We start from the raw sequence: 15458 nt of genomic DNA on the forward strand, positions 1-15458 counted from the left end.
TCATGTCTGTCCCTTAAATATGAAGCTAAAGCCAGCAGTTGGTTAGCTTAGTTGAGCATAAAGTCTGTAAATAGGTCGAAACAGTCAGCCTGGCTCAGTCCAAAGGTAACACAATGCTTGCCAGCATCTCTAAAAGTTACCAATTATCTCATTAGTCTGATCCGTACAAGTTTAAAAACAATAATTTGCTGTTTTATGGGTGGTTATGTTGGACTATTACTTGCATGGAAGCAGTTGCCATGCAACCAGGAGAGACTTAAGGAAATTACTGCAAGAAATAGTCTGGCACATAACCCCCCCTGTGAAACAGTGAATTAACTCTTTCCCCTTTCTTCCAGTCTTCAGCCAACTTCATATTCAACGTACAGATATGGTGGTATCGATCTTCTCATTCATCTCACAGCGAGAAGGCAGATAAGGATATTTCCCAAAATGTCAAACTATTTCTTTGAAGTGGTGTTTCACTTTGACTCATTGAGTGTGTGTTTAGTGGACAAGTAGTCAGCCAGAAACACAGTCAGTTCTGCTCTCTTACTTTCACATTTTTATACCTTGAAAATAGCATTTCATTTTTTTTTAACATGGAAGTTTTCTTTGTGCCTTCTGTATTAGCTATATTGACAAAAGTGGAATCCACCAGGCAGCTAATATTGATCTGACTAGCATTGGTTGACTTGTACTATTGTTTGAGGTGTATGTGCTCAAAATGAAAATGTTCCATCATGGTGATATTCCACTTGAAATGCTTTTGTTTTCCCTCCTGGGTAGCAAATGTTTTCAAACTTATGTAGGGTCGGACCCCCGTCAGACTGAACTGATATTCCCAATGATTTACCTGTTTGACAGCTAGAGATGTAAAAACATTTTCATGATGATTGGTATCATGGCTGCAACCAGCCAATAGTAGGATGTACACAAATTCTGTAACATAATTTTCAGTATGTTTTTTTTATTGTTTTGTAATAAAAGAATTTATTTATTTAAAAAAAAAACTCAGGGATTTTTTACAGTATGTCATAATAGCAGTTAGTATGTAGATAGTTTCCACAATCCTCTCAAACCTGCACTATTGGGAACTTGAGTTTGTCTTAAAGTGTGATCAACTCAGTTGTGAAAATTGTGTTTTTATTTTTATTGTAACATCTCTCTCGCGAGTGAACTTTACTAATACCACGGTGGGACAGAACAGTATGGTAACATTAGGAATATCCTTTCAACTTTGGATTTATATTAAATGCAAGACATTCAATATATTAAAACATCTGAAACAGGGGCCCTTTGCTAAGACAACAGCAGAATAATCAACGTTACACATGCTACACAAAGCATACTATCTACAGAGGAATACAAAGACTGTCTGTGGATTCTCAGGTTAGCAACACCTTTGTGTCTTAGCACATCCTTTATCCAAAGGAGACTGTGGTTTGGTGGCTTTATTTGGCTTATCTCTGCAGCCTGGAGCTTCTGTGCAAGTCTGCTGAAACCTACACATACAGCAGTAGTGCAGCTCTGACTTGTATTTCTTGTTATTTACAACATTTCCCTATTGCCAGTTAAGCCCATTAAGTGTAGAAATTGGGGCAGACCCTGCATGTTCATCCTGTGGGAGGGTTTATTCAGGACTTCCTGTATGGCCCTGAGGAAGTTGTTGTCTTTATCCACTCTGCTTTCCTCACTGATAGACACAGCAGGGCATCGTATTCATCGGCAAACAAAACTGTGACTCCTGGAGTCATGAACTCATTTTCTTTCATGAGCAATAAACTGCTTGGACGACCTTGGCGCCCAGAGTAGCCGGCCTATCACTCTTATGTCTTTTAGAGGTAATTTGGTAAATGCTGCAGTTATCTGTCTTTTTTTTACTACAAGACTTTCACCGACAAACGTCTCCAGAGTCATATCCACATTCAAGAATTAACGGACAGCTTTAGGGGCAATGGGACACAGAGATATACACACATTGGCAACTCTCCAGAGCCACAGATACTATTTTACAAGGCTCTAGGTCCAAAGTGTTCATCATAGATAACGCACAACCGATGTTTGACAAATGACTCGCCCTCAGCATTAAGAGCGTTTTTAAAGCCAGACCTGAGCCAGTTGTTCCTTTGTTATGCCAAGGCAAAGATTGCTGCATTTGTCACATACTGAAAGTATATCATGAGCTAAGATCTAATATTTTATATTGCACCTCATACTGGTTAAGTTAGGATCAGCATCTTTAATTAATGAAGTTGCCTGTTTGTTTTTGTTGGTGACAACAATGTTCACCCTTCCCTCTTGAGGGGACAGTCAAAGAGGAAAGAGAAATATCAAAAGGGATGTGTTTCATATCATGTAAGCCCCTCCAGACCATAGCTAGAAGAAATCAGAAATGCTATAGAATATTTTTATTCTTAAAATGGTTATATTCATGTGGAAAAAGCCATTTTAGGAGTCATTACCTCAATAGATTGACTTCTAGAATGAAATATAAAGGTCAGATGATCCGATTAAAATGAAATTGGCTCTCCATTAAGATAATGTTATGTGTTGTCCCAAAATATTGTACCATATTACAAAATCCTACAGGTAAAAAACACATTATGGCTTATATAAAGAATGGATTTAAGCATTTAAAGGCCCAGTTTAGCCCTGGTATGTCACTCTAATCTTTGTGTGTGAAATTGGATGTTTAAATCCACACTTGGCTTGGAAGAGATAAGAGCATGAATCTCCAATACTGTGCAACATCGAGGAAAGAATGTAGCTGTTTAAAAATGTAAAATCTAAGTATATCATGTTGAGTGAATTTGAAACATCTTGGAAGTCAGTGGAGCAAAACATGCAAAGGTTATTTCCATTGTGTGCTAATTAAAGAGGATGAACTCATGAGCACTACCCACATATTCTGAAAATGCTTTTAATTTCTTCTCAGCAATGTTGCAACATATTTTGACGACATGTTTGTTTATCAGGATTTGTGAAATAAGAATAGTGTAAGAATATTGTGAAATCAAATATAATCAGCCTTAAACATCTATGTTCTTCTTTGTTGATTAAATAAAGCATTATAAAGCACTGAATAATTTAGGCTCGTTGTCTTTTTTACTAGAATCTAACTAGAAATGGGTTTTTTTCTGTTATTTCCAATTAATCACAGTACAAATAGTTTTGCCAAAATTTTCATGTTTACATATTGAAATCGTATTTCATTGTGATTGCTATTTTACTTTTTTAAAATCACATTTACTTTTTCTTCTCAGACACATGGAGCATAAACACCGTATCAATGCAGCAAAAGTGATTAGAATTATCAGGACAGCTCCAGCTAAGAAGAGGATCACATCAACAGAGTGGTAGGAGTACCAGGGCATTCTGTAGGACTCTGTTCTCAGGTGAGCTGCACCTTTGTGTCTCATGACAAACTCTATCCAGAAGAGAGCGGTATCCAGCGGCTTCATGGGCTGATCTCTGTGCAGCCCGGAGAGCCTCTGCATGTTCATCCTGTAGGAGGGCTCGTTCAGGACTTCCTGAATACCCTGAAAAAAGATGTCCTCATCCATACTAAAAATATCAATTATCTTCCCTGCTCCTCTTACTTCAATTCTGAACAGATTATCACGCTGATCAAAAATCAATGGAAGCCCTACGATAGGAACACCATGGTAGATTGCCTCTTGAACACCATTTGTTCCTCCATGAGCCACGAATAGTTTTACCTTGGGATGTCCTAAAAGGTCATTCTGTGGCATCCAGTCTACTAGTAAAGTGTTGTTGCCAAGAGTAGCTGGTCTGTCACCTTTATACCTCCAGATGACCTTTTGGGGTAATTTAGCAAAAGCTGCAGCGATTTCATCAGCTAGGTCATGGGGAAGCTCTCCAATTAAAGTCCCCAGAGACATGATGATGACTCCGTGCTCTCCAGAACTCTGCACAAACTCCTCCAAGTGTTCGGGAAGAGGCTTTGCTGGTTTACACTGGAACCCTCCCATATAGAAAACATTTGGCATTGTGGGACGAGGGAACTCAAACACAAAGTCCACTCTCATCAACCACAGGTCTGCTCCTTGAAACAGGGATATAAAGTCGCTCTCTGGACCTAAGTATTTATCAATCAAGCTGACATAAATTGGTAAAACATACTGTGCAATATGATATTCTGTGAAGCCAAAAATGATAACATTAAGAAGTCTCTCAAGAAAGCTCATTTTATCTGAAAGCTCGGTCCCTGTCATTGGAACATAAGACAGAGGAGAAGGCGCAATTGAAAAATGGCCTTCACCTTGACTAGTCCATCTGACATTGAAAACAAGAGGCAACCTGAGGTAGTGGGCAAGTATAACACCCCCTGGTATCGCAGGGTCTGTAAGGACAAGGTCATAATTGGCATCCCGTAGCGACTGTATAAGTTCTTTGGTTTCAAAAAGCAGCTCAAGCATTTTGCATGTATTCTCATGTAACTGAGAGGTCTTTTGTGCTTGTTCCATTTCCAGTTTAAAACGTGTCCAGACAGACTTCCCTTCCCTCTGGATTTCCAGCAACTGAGCCACAAAAGTAGATACAAAGTCTTCATCAAGTCCAGATTCCGCTTCGAGCGTGATTGAAGTATAGAATGGCGAGGTTTCCTTGATGTACCAACTGTCTGTCGATCGCACAACAGAAACCTGGTGGCCCCTTGAATGTAGTTCCTCAATGATAACTTTCATGTTCACCCAGTGACTTCCGTCCAATGGAAAAACAAGAACCTTCCCACCGTAAATCACAGGTGGACAGAGCAAGCAGAGAGCGATCCAGACCCAGGAAGGATGCATTTTTTTTCTAAAGTTGGTAAGGAAACATATTGCTTTTTAGTAAATGCATATTTTTTAAATATTTTTATCAAACCACTACAATTAATTAATTATACTGAATATGGTTTACTTCAGGGTCAATGAAGATATTTAATCTTTAAAAAGTTTTATAATTGTAAGCATTTTTTTCCTTTAATAATTTTGGAGTATAAGTAGCCTGTTGCATTTAGTTTCATCACTGAAAACTGTGAACTGTTACATGTCAGTTAAAAATGAACTTATGGAAAAACACAGTATTTCAGATAGCTATCAGTCATACATGCAAAATATTAAAACATATTACCTTTTTGGCATCCAATGTGTTTTGTTCAATATTCTCCTTTGCAACAGAGCAGAACAGTGGCTAGTGCTTTCTGGCTCCAGCCTGAGCAGGACTTTGGTACACAGCAGTTTTATGTTCTTAAACGCACAGGTGATAAGAAAGTACATAGGGGAGTAAAAGCTGTCCAAGGTGTTCAACTCTTACACAATTAGCAATAACAAGACAAATGAGTGAAAAGTAAATAACTTTGAATAAAGCTGGATTATGTTCCTGTGTGTCAACTGTTTAGTCATGTAAAAGGTTTCGATTGTGATAACAATTCAGTATAAATTGTTTTGTTGCAATTCCACAAGTCAGGCCCCTATAAAAAACTATAGCAACATGCTGTGATGATGTGACCGGCTAGTTTTACTATGTGGCCTACAATGCTCAGGTTTGTGTTCTTTTGACTTCTGAAAAATGTCATATTTTAAAGTAGCTTGTATTTTACTTAAACAGTATAGGGGAATACTGTTAATGGCTAAACACCATCACCTGCTGGCTGGTAAAGGTATCAACAAATCCTAATTCTTTTTAAACACACCACCTATTCATCAAACCTAGAGGTTTGCCTTTCTTTGGGGCAAACTTAAGCTGGTTCAGGAAGAAATAAGAAATAAAAGTATATTTAACTTGTCCAGTTTTACAGTCAGCTTGTTTTATTAACAATGTGAACCGTTGATTTTCAGAAATCCTGCCTTTAACAATGTGATTTTAGCATAATAAAGTACACAGTAAAACAGAGTATAGAAGAGTTGGAATTTGTAACTTGGTTCATGTTATCCCGTTACTGTACTAGTCTGATGGTAGTTTGCATTTGCCATGGGTTCTCAGACTTTCACTTGGTTAGAAACACAAGTAAATGTGTACACTGTTGCTTGCATACATATCAACAAAAATTAGTAATCACACAGACTTTGCTCTTGCAAGTTGCCTGTCAATCTGGTCGTTGCATTTAATTTCTTTACTGTACACATTTCTTCTAGAAACATTGAGTAACATTTCAGGGAAAACATCTATTCCTTTCAATATTCAACTGATCACAGCTGGATTAGCTGTCACATAGCAAAATATTAACTAATGTGAAGATGATCATTCCTTATTTCCTGTTTAGTCAGATTTTACTTTTCTTTTACAACACAATCTAAAGCATGACCATACTAACCCAGCAACAAACAACAAAATAACCAGTGCAATTGTTAGTAACAACAGCATCACATCAACAGAGTGGTAGGAGTACCAGGGCATTCTGTAGGACTCTGTTCTCAGGTGAGCTGCACCTTTGTGTCTCATGACAAACTCTATCCAGAAGAGAGCGGTATCCAGCGGCTTCATTGGCTGATCTCTGTGCAGCCCGGAGAGCCTCTGCATGTTCATCCTGTAGGAGGGCTCGTTCAAGACTTCCTGTATGGCATTCCGAAATGTTTTCCTGTCCAATTCAGAAACATCCATAACCGCTGCAACTCCCTTTGCTCTCAGTCTGGAGAGGTTGTCGGCTTGATCGAACACAATGGGAATTCCTACAATTGGCACTCCATGATATATGGCCTCATATATTCCATTTGTTCCTCCATGACTTACAAACAGTTTCATATTTCTATGTCCCAGGAGGTCATTCTGTGGCATCCAGTCTACTAGTAAAGTGTTGCTGCCAAGAGTTGCTGGTCTGTCACCTTTATATCTCCAGATTACTTTTTGGGGTAATTTAGCAAAAGCTGCAGCGATCTCATCAGCTAGGTCATGGGGAAGCTCTCCAATTAAAGTCCCCAGAGACATGATGATGACTCCGTGCTCTCCAGAGCTCTGCACAAACTCCTCCAAGTGTTCAGGAAGAGGTTTTGCAGGTTTACACTGGAACCCTCCCATATAGACAACATTAGGCATGGTGGGACGAGGGAACTCAAACACAAAGTCCACTCTCATGAGCCACAGGTCTGCTGCTTGAAACAGGGAGAAGTAGTCTACATCTGGACCAAAGTAGCGCCTGGACAATGCAGAATAATGTGGGCTAACTATCTGCTTGTACAGATGCATCCTCATGGTGTAAAAAACAACGTTTTTCACCCTCTGAAAGAAAGTCATTTGATCTGTTAATTCTGAAGGTGGAAGTGGGACGTAGGAAAGGGGAGAGGGTGCAATAGCAAAATGGGCTTCACCATGAACAGTCCATCGAGCATTGAACATTAACGGCAGTCCGAGATAGTGAGCCAGCATTACTCCTCCTCCGTTAGCAGGATCCGTCAAAACCGCATCATACTTGGTATCTTGAAAGGACTTCATCAACTCTTTATTTTCAAATATGTACGTAACCACTTCACAGACTTTCTTGTGTAATTCAAAGAACTTGTCCTTTAACTCCATGTCTAAAGCAAAACGGGCCCACGCTGACGCCTTGCTTCGTTTAATCTTAATAACTTCAGAGACAAAGAGACGAAAAAAGTCCTCATTTCCACCACCGGCAATATCCACTGTGACAGTGTTGTAATGTGGAGACGTTTCACTGATGTACCAGCTGTCTGCAGCTCGAATGACAGTCACAGTATGGCCCCTTGAATGCAGCTCCTCAACAAGCACCCTCATGTTCACCCAGTGGCTGCCGTCATGTGGAAATACCAGAACCTTCCCACCGTGGGCAGCTGGAATGATGCCAGCCAAAAGAGAGATGATGGAAGCCAAATACAAAAACATCTTGAAATTGTCTCAAACAGTGCTGTCTGAAATACAAGAAGAACAGAAAAAAGCAAAAGCTGCTGCTTTAGTATTCCAGGAAATGTGTGCACAAAGGCATATGATGCATGAGAATGTCCACAAAAGAGCTACAGTGACGTTCCTTTCAATTGTCTCTCTATTTGAGTGGATGCTTCTATTTGTGACAGCCCTCACGTGGATGTAGCACATGGAGCCTCTCTCGGGAAATTAGAGTGCTGTTTGGTGCCAAGTGCTCCGCATGTATTTTGTGTTGAACCCTAATCTCCCTGAGCAGAAGTGTTTTTACAACCGAAACTGTACATTCTGCAGAAATATTATGAGAGCTTCCATCCAAAAAATCCCTGTGTAACAAATCCCATGCACCCATTGATCAAATGTCTAACAATTGACTTGATTCAATAACATTAGCTGGCAAAAGCTAGAAACAAATGTTTTCCTCTCAGTACTGAAACGTTGCTTAACACCCTCTCGACAAAGATCACTAACTATTTTCTCATGAATCAAAATCTTTAAATGTCAAAATTACAGAGAAAACTTTACCAGCACTCTTGTAAACAATGTCTCTCACCAGATAGTTAAGACCCAAACAAAACAAAACGGAGCAGTGAAGAGCTTTAAGTCGCACTACTGTGGCTATAAAACACTTCCTGGTTTCTTTTGTCCCACCCACACAACAGTTGCAAAAGATTTTTGTCCCTTACTGGGGAAGCTTAGTCATCATGGTGCAATAAGCCAGTACTGCAGTGTTGCAGGAAAGTGTTACTGTATATGCATATGTGGTCTACTTCATATTTGTGTTAGAGCTGGTGATGTCTTAAAATACAAGACAAAAAATAAATAAATAGAAAAACATGTTTCTGTTTATTTTTGCTGCAAGATTTGTACCCCAGTGCAACGTGTAGATCTTGCCACATGCTCCAAACAAATAAGGGCAGCATTTCCCCTCTACTACTGAATCCATAGAATCTAAATTTACTGTCATTTGGTTATAAAAACAGAAATAGATTAAAAACTAGCAGGACAAGACTATGCAAAATTCTAACTGCTTAAACTCCAACAGCCTGTCAAAATAACAAAGCTATCTTATGATCTTCACATGTGGCGTCGAGTAGGAGAAGTGCTGTGTCCAACCAGGAAAATGGCAGCAACCGAATGTTTGCTGACCCAGAACTGAAGATCCATCTCCAGGACCTGCTAAACAGACCTTGTACCTTGAACGTGATTGATAAGTCCTCAGGGCAGGCCTATTTCTTCATCCTCTTATATTGGACTGAGTGGAGACAGGACGCTACAGTGACTCACCATCCCCTCTGGAGGCTGAAGTGGGATTACAAAACAGTTCGGGCTGGGGCTAGCTGCTTAGCATGCTCCTTTCAGTCAACCTTGTCTCCTACAAAATTACATTCACATGCAACTATTTTGCAACAATTACATTTTGGGGAAAAATTTAATTTCTCCCAGATTATGGGCGAAGACAAACTGAATTCAAACTGAAATATAAAAACTGCAAAAAAGAAAGTATTTGGTTATGTTTAGGGAACAAATGTACAGAAACAGCAGCCCTGTGTTTTTGGACCCATCCAGCGCCGTGGCCTCCTCCATAGGTGGACTTTCGCGGGCTCATTTAAAACTTATTTGTGATACGTCAATAGCCAACGAAATCCATGACAAAATATCTTTCCCTCGAAGGTAATTCACAAAGCAGTTTTGTTGTATTGGAATATCATTTTTAGGAGACAGGGGTATTTTTTTTGTTGATTTCTTGGCAACACAATACATAAACATCTTTTACACAGTGCACCTTTAAATAACATTTTATATCAGCACCACAACAGTATATTTTAGATGATACACTAACTGATTGAGCAGTTTAACAACATTTTCTACAACACATAAAGTGTGACATTTATGCAAAAAAACAAGACCCCTCCCTTGGCAGTTTTGTTGAATGCCAGTAGTTCAATGTATAATGCATGATATTACATTATTTACAGTATATCAAACTACTTCAGCAGTTGTACAGAAAAGTATAACACATTTCTTACATACATTTTCTGATGCACATAAAAATGCATGGACCTGATTTTGAAAACAATGAACGTTATCTTTTCAGAAGCTATGAATCAGACCTTAGATATTAAAAAAAGTCAGTATAGCAGTTGTACTCATTAGAAAATATATACAAATCTTATGGCACGAAGCAGGAAACAAATCTATAAATGTAAACATACATCAAAACCTTCTTGGCTTTGCTAAACTTCTGCTTCATACTGTTGAGTGAGGACTATGAAGGGCTGTATACAAACCCATGACACTGATAAATCACTTCCTATTTTATTTGTTTTGTCTCGCCCCTGACGACAGTTCTGCTGAACCAAATAACATTGAATTATTGCCTCATTATAGTGTAATGAGGCAAAATAATCTACAGTAAACGTTTCTTTAAAACATGGTGATACTGATATTAGACATTATATTAGAAGTGAAATAATATGAAACTACAAGACAACATTAACAAGCTGTAAAACTAATACAGATTAATATAACTCACTCAGCTGAATCTTAAGTCTAAGGTCAAAACACTGACAAAGTGTACACTTTGATCTAAGATTACTTTATCTTGAACTTTGGACCTGTAAAAAGAAGCACAGACCTGTGCACACCTTTAAGGTTGAGACTACACCTCTTGGGAAACATGTTTATTGTAGGAAGTCAAACATACTATTGTGAAAAACCTGTAGTGTAGTATCTATTATCTACTCTTAAAAAGCCACTGAAAGGCTGCTGCTGTGAGACTTTGCAGTGACATGTGCTTCCAATAAATAACCAGTTTGAAGAGAAACAAATAGATTTATTGTATGGTTCTTTACAGCTTCACCATTCGTTGATCCAGTATTCTCAAAGGCTTCCCCTTTCAGATGTTCCACGAATAGTACTAAACACAAAATTGGGCATAAACTAAGGCTGTGTGTAGCAGGAGCATGTTAAAAAACTGAATACTTGTCACACAACACAAAGCAGCAACACCTGAAGCTGAATGCAATGACCTCTTTTCACCTACATCAGTTGTGTCAACAACAAAAAAAGATGCACCACCTGGTGGCTGGAGGTGTGAAACTCAAACTGGCTCACGACACAGGACAAAAATGAAATAATGAATGAGTCAGAAAACATAGTTTAGCTTCTCCAGGATGAATCAGAGCCTGTCAAATGTCCTCAGTGACTAGTTTTTTATAGAGCTGCATTTAGCAACAACAACTTAGATAAGGTGGTTCTAACTTGAACTTTTGTTTTTCTTTGTTACCACCAGCCCCTGCTATCTCATAAAACCTAAAGATATTAGGAACGCCCCAACCATTGCCCTCGAACAAATACAGAAATATCCCCACTGCGACTAATAAAATAAAACTTGATTTACATTACTTGTAGTGTTCATTATGAAAAAGGTTACAACACCAATTTAGTTCGTACACATACTTTACTAAAGATCGAGCAAGTTCAATTTACAAAATAATGCCATTACTGTTAAAACGCTGCATAAATGGGCCGTCAAAAAATCTCATATACAAGCCCCAAGATCTATATTTACAGATAGAATTATTGAATGACTAGTCACGTTTCACTTTATATTTACACATTGCAGTGTATAAACACCTGATGAAAACAAAAATAGTTAGAAGCACGAGCAGCCCAGTTCCAACCAGGAACAAAAACACATCAACAGAGTGGTAGGAGTACCAGGGCATTCTGTAGGACTCTGTTCTCAGGTGAGCTGCTCCTTTGTGTCTCATGACAAACTCTATCCAGAAGAGAGCGGTATCCAGCGGCTTCATGGGCTGATCTCTGTGCAGCCCGGAGAGCCTCTGCATGTTCATCCTGTAGGAGGGCTCGTTCAGGACTTCCTGAATGGCATTCAGGAAGTTGTTGTCTTTGTCCACAGTTTTAATTGTTAAAAGCTTAGCTCCGCCTCTCACTTGCAGACGCAGCAGGTTGTCGTATTGGTCGAAAAACAAGGGCAGACCCACTACTGGGACTCCGTGATAAATAGCTTCTTGAACTCCATTTGTTCCTCCATGAGCCACAAACAGTTTCATCTTGGGATGTCCTAAAAGGTCATTCTGTGGCATCCAGTCTACTAGTAAAGTGTTGTTGCCCAGAGTGGCTGGTCTGTCACCTTTATGCCTCCAGATGACTTTCTGGGGTAATTTAGCAAAAGCTGCAGCCATCTCATTTGTTATATCAGCAGGAAGCTCACTCACAAAAGTCCCCAGAGACATGATGATGACTCCGTGCTCTCCAGAACTCTGCACAAACTCCTCCAAGTGTTCAGGAAGAGGTTGTGCTGGTTTACACTGGAATCCTCCCATATAGATAACATTAGGCATGGTGGGACGAGGGAACTCAAACACAAAGTCCACTCTCATCAACCAAATGTCTGCATTAAGCACTAACTGGTTATAGTCATAGTCTGGCCCAAGATATTTGTCACACAATTTCTGGTATATTAGCTTAATCACCAGCTGTTGTTGTGTTTGAGTTATTAAATGCAGAATGACGTTCTTAACTCTCTGAAAAAAGGTCATTTTATCAGTGTTTCCAGATCCTGTTATAGGAATGTATGATATAGGTGAAGGAGCAACAGCAAGATGACCCTCTCCAGCTATCAGCCACCGAACATTATAAACCAAAGGAAGGTTCAAATATTTGGCCACAATGACTCCGTAACCCCAGCAGGGGTCAGTGAGCACCAGGTCGAACTTGCCATCTTTTATGGCTGTCATCAACTCTCGGTCATCTAGTATTGCTGATAGAAATTCACCCACAGTTGTGTGAGCATCAACAAACATGCCGAACATTCCTACAGTCGCGTGGAGAAAATTCACAAAAGGAAGGGCCCCCCTTTCAAATTGAATGGTGCTAGATATCATTTCTGTAATGAACTTCTGATCTAGGCTCCTCTCCACCTGAACTGTATAGGTATTGTAATAAGAGGATTTATCCTTAATGTACCAGCTTTTGCTGGAACGAACAATGGTTATATTGTGTCCTCTCGAGTGCAACGCTTGAAGTAGAATATCCATGTTTATCCAGTGGCTGCCTTCCAGGGGAAGGACCAATATGTTGCCACCTTGACAGTCTCTGGGAAAGAGGACGAGCAGCAGTAAAACACTGCAACAATAGATCAGCCTCATCTGAAAATAAAACAATGGACAACCAATTGACCATGGTGAAAAAAATTATTTCAAACACTTGTGATGCTACCCATGCTGCAGGAAACATGGGATCATTTTAAATGGAAAGTACCTCACATTTAGAGGGATCCTGCAGGAATGGAATTTAATAATAATGTAATAATAAGTATGTTTTTTTCTTTAGCTTATAATCACCTGAAAATAAGAATTGTTGTGTGTTTTTCACATTAAAATGATCGGCTTATATCTAATAAGGAGCCGGTGCCCTTCACAGAGTCGGCTGCAACATTCTACGGTAGCCCAAAATGGACAAACCAAACATTGGGTCTTGATAGGGCCATTCGCTTTTTCACTTTTTTGTGTCGCCCATCGTAGTTCTTCTCCACGCTTGACACACGGAAAAAGTTGCAGTTGGTTGCAATCTGCGGCCTCACTGCTTCAAATCCTACACACTGCACCTTTAACATGCAGTCCATGCAGCAGTTAAGGATCTTTGGTTTATTTAGATACTGTACACCAACACTTTCCATTGCAACCTCAATTCTTTTCATTCATTTTAATCAGCTCCAACAAGTCTTTTTTTTTTTTTATCTCCAGCCACAATTTGTTTCTTTTTTTTTTAAGTTGTGCTACTGTTGCTTTGATTTACTGTGCAAATCAAGTAAATTAGATCAAGATTTAAAGCTTATTTGTATAAAATCATTCCTTTTTGCACAATAGGATTACAGCAAGATTACAAACTGCAGCTGGATTTTAAATATCTCTTTTCCACTTTCTGAGCAGCAAAGTTAGCATCAAACGACCATTAACATACAATAAACACAAATGGTCAGTTATTCTTAACAGGGCCATCTGTAGGCCTACTTACTGTCGTATGTATTGTTCCTCCATGCAGGAAAAGTCACAATAGGGAACTTGCCTTGTCCAGTGCATGCACTTTAAACTGAAAGGAATGAGTGAAAGATAAAACTGTCAGCAATGTGCGTGCAAACACCATGATAAGGAAGTTACTGATTGATATTATCAGAGCATCAGGAACTATGGCACATATTGAAATACGCTCCATCACAATGCATCTTTTAATTATTATCTTAGGCCTATTAAATTCATAATATAAGTGGCCATGTCATTCATCCTCATTTAGGCCATTTGTCTGTTTATTCCCTGAGGACCAAGAACATTTACTCGGCATATACCCACGTGTTTCATAATCGTTTAGAACAATGTCAGCTCTCTCTCTACTGAGTCTCTCATTCGTCCCAGAACGCAAAGAGATAGTTTGACCCAAAAGCTGAAAAGTTGAAGTCCAGTTTTTTTGAAATTCTTAAAATCTCTTGTGAAAAATTACTTTTACCCAGTAAAGAGAATAAAAGTCTCAAACTGTCTTAAAGTTACTTAGTTCACTGAAAGAGATGCAGTTCCCCTTTCTTCCACCGGATCCCCCAAACACAACAATTCACAGAACGTTTTTGTTCAATGACTAGGACTGCACTTACCCATCTTCAAACGGATCTTTAATATTTCGGTATTCATCTTCATCGGAAGAATAAAGCAGGCACTGAAGCACCGCTATCCTCGTTACTGCTTTGCAAAACAGCTGGGAGATTCGGCGATATGTCCGTGAGCCTTTTCCTTCTTTGGTTGACTAAATGACAAGCAGAGCTGATGGGCAGGGCCTTAGTTATTTCCTGAGTGTCCATTGGTTAGTTTCTTTAAAAAAAAAGAGAGGGACACACAAAGTCACCAATCACGCACGGTAAGCGACAGAAAGTCACTGGCGCGTGACTCCAGAAACTTCCGAAACTGAAAGTCCTATTTTATCTCAGTTTTGGATGACATTTGGATTTTTGGTTTTACAAAAAAAAATATCCCAACTGCATTTAGGATAAAACAAATCTGACCTGAGATAGAATAGGACACAGCCAGGACTTTAGGGATTGTTTCTGTAATAGAAAGATAGGATTTCCCCTCTTCGGAAATATGTTAAGATAGGACAAGCAGTTAGGATATTTTTGTGCATGAGGCCTCTGCCCTCCAGATGACTGTGAGTCACATGCAATCTTGCGAGAGAAAACGACTCGGAAGCAAAGAGGCTACAGATTCCACCTAAACCCATGTCTGAAACCGATCAGAGCCAATCAGAACCATTTCTGGGTTCTATTATCACTACGATATTAATAGAAACATTGAGTAAACCTCATTAGACCTGCCAAACACAAGATGACAACATGGCAAACTTGTCTGCTTACTATCTTTTTGTTATTTGGCAAATAATTAAGGATTAAACAACAGGCTACTCATGAAATGCCATTGAAATAATTCTGATATGCTAATATGAACCTGCTCTGGCTTTGTACCAATGGAGTCTTTTGTACTGACTATAATTTGAGAGCACAACCTAAATTGTCAGCGTTCCTGAGTTGG

At 39.2% G+C, this 15458-nt stretch overlaps 2 protein-coding genes and 1 pseudogene across 3 annotated transcripts; all 3 read right to left on the reverse strand.

The window, feature by feature from the left end:
* Window positions 1-2886: 2886 nt before the first annotated feature.
* LOC137887398 (UDP-glucuronosyltransferase 2C1-like) lies at window positions 2887-5190 on the reverse strand. Its single transcript, XM_068730356.1, has 2 exons — window positions 5116-5190; window positions 2887-4800 (listed from the first exon to the last, which is right to left on the reverse strand). The coding sequence occupies exons 1-2, from the start codon at window positions 5124-5126 to the stop codon at window positions 3204-3206; spliced, it is 1608 nt and encodes a 535-aa protein (XP_068586457.1). The 5' UTR covers window positions 5127-5190; the 3' UTR covers window positions 2887-3203.
* Window positions 5191-5766: 576 nt separating this feature from the next.
* On the reverse strand, window positions 5767-8486 carry LOC137887399 (UDP-glucuronosyltransferase 2A2-like). 2 transcript variants are annotated; one of them, XM_068730357.1, is made up of 2 exons: window positions 8411-8486; window positions 5767-7847 (listed from the first exon to the last, which is right to left on the reverse strand). In XM_068730357.1, the coding sequence occupies exon 2, from the start codon at window positions 7819-7821 to the stop codon at window positions 6244-6246; it is 1578 nt and encodes a 525-aa protein (XP_068586458.1). In that variant the 5' UTR covers window positions 7822-7847; window positions 8411-8486; the 3' UTR covers window positions 5767-6243. The 2 variants fall into 2 exon arrangements, with proteins under 2 accessions (XP_068586458.1, XP_068586459.1); XM_068730358.1 differs by having other exon boundaries at window positions 8383-8472.
* A 2186-nt stretch (window positions 8487-10672) lies between these two features.
* LOC137887807 (UDP-glucuronosyltransferase 2C1 pseudogene) lies at window positions 10673-14664 on the reverse strand (annotated as a pseudogene).
* Window positions 14665-15458: the final 794 nt, after the last annotated feature.

The sequence above is a fragment of the Cebidichthys violaceus genome, unplaced genomic scaffold (genome assembly GCF_023349555.1).
Source record: "Cebidichthys violaceus isolate CVI_PGR_0920_01 unplaced genomic scaffold, fCebVio1.0.p SCAF_5, whole genome shotgun sequence".
In the NCBI taxonomy this organism is placed as follows: Eukaryota; Metazoa; Chordata; class Actinopteri; order Perciformes; family Stichaeidae; genus Cebidichthys; species Cebidichthys violaceus.

What these genes read in the sequence shown, in the direction of transcription:
- LOC137887399 (XM_068730357.1), bottom strand. Translation starts at nt 7,821, where the DNA reads ATGTTTTTGTATTTGGCTTCCATCATCTCTCTTTTGGCTGGCATCATT.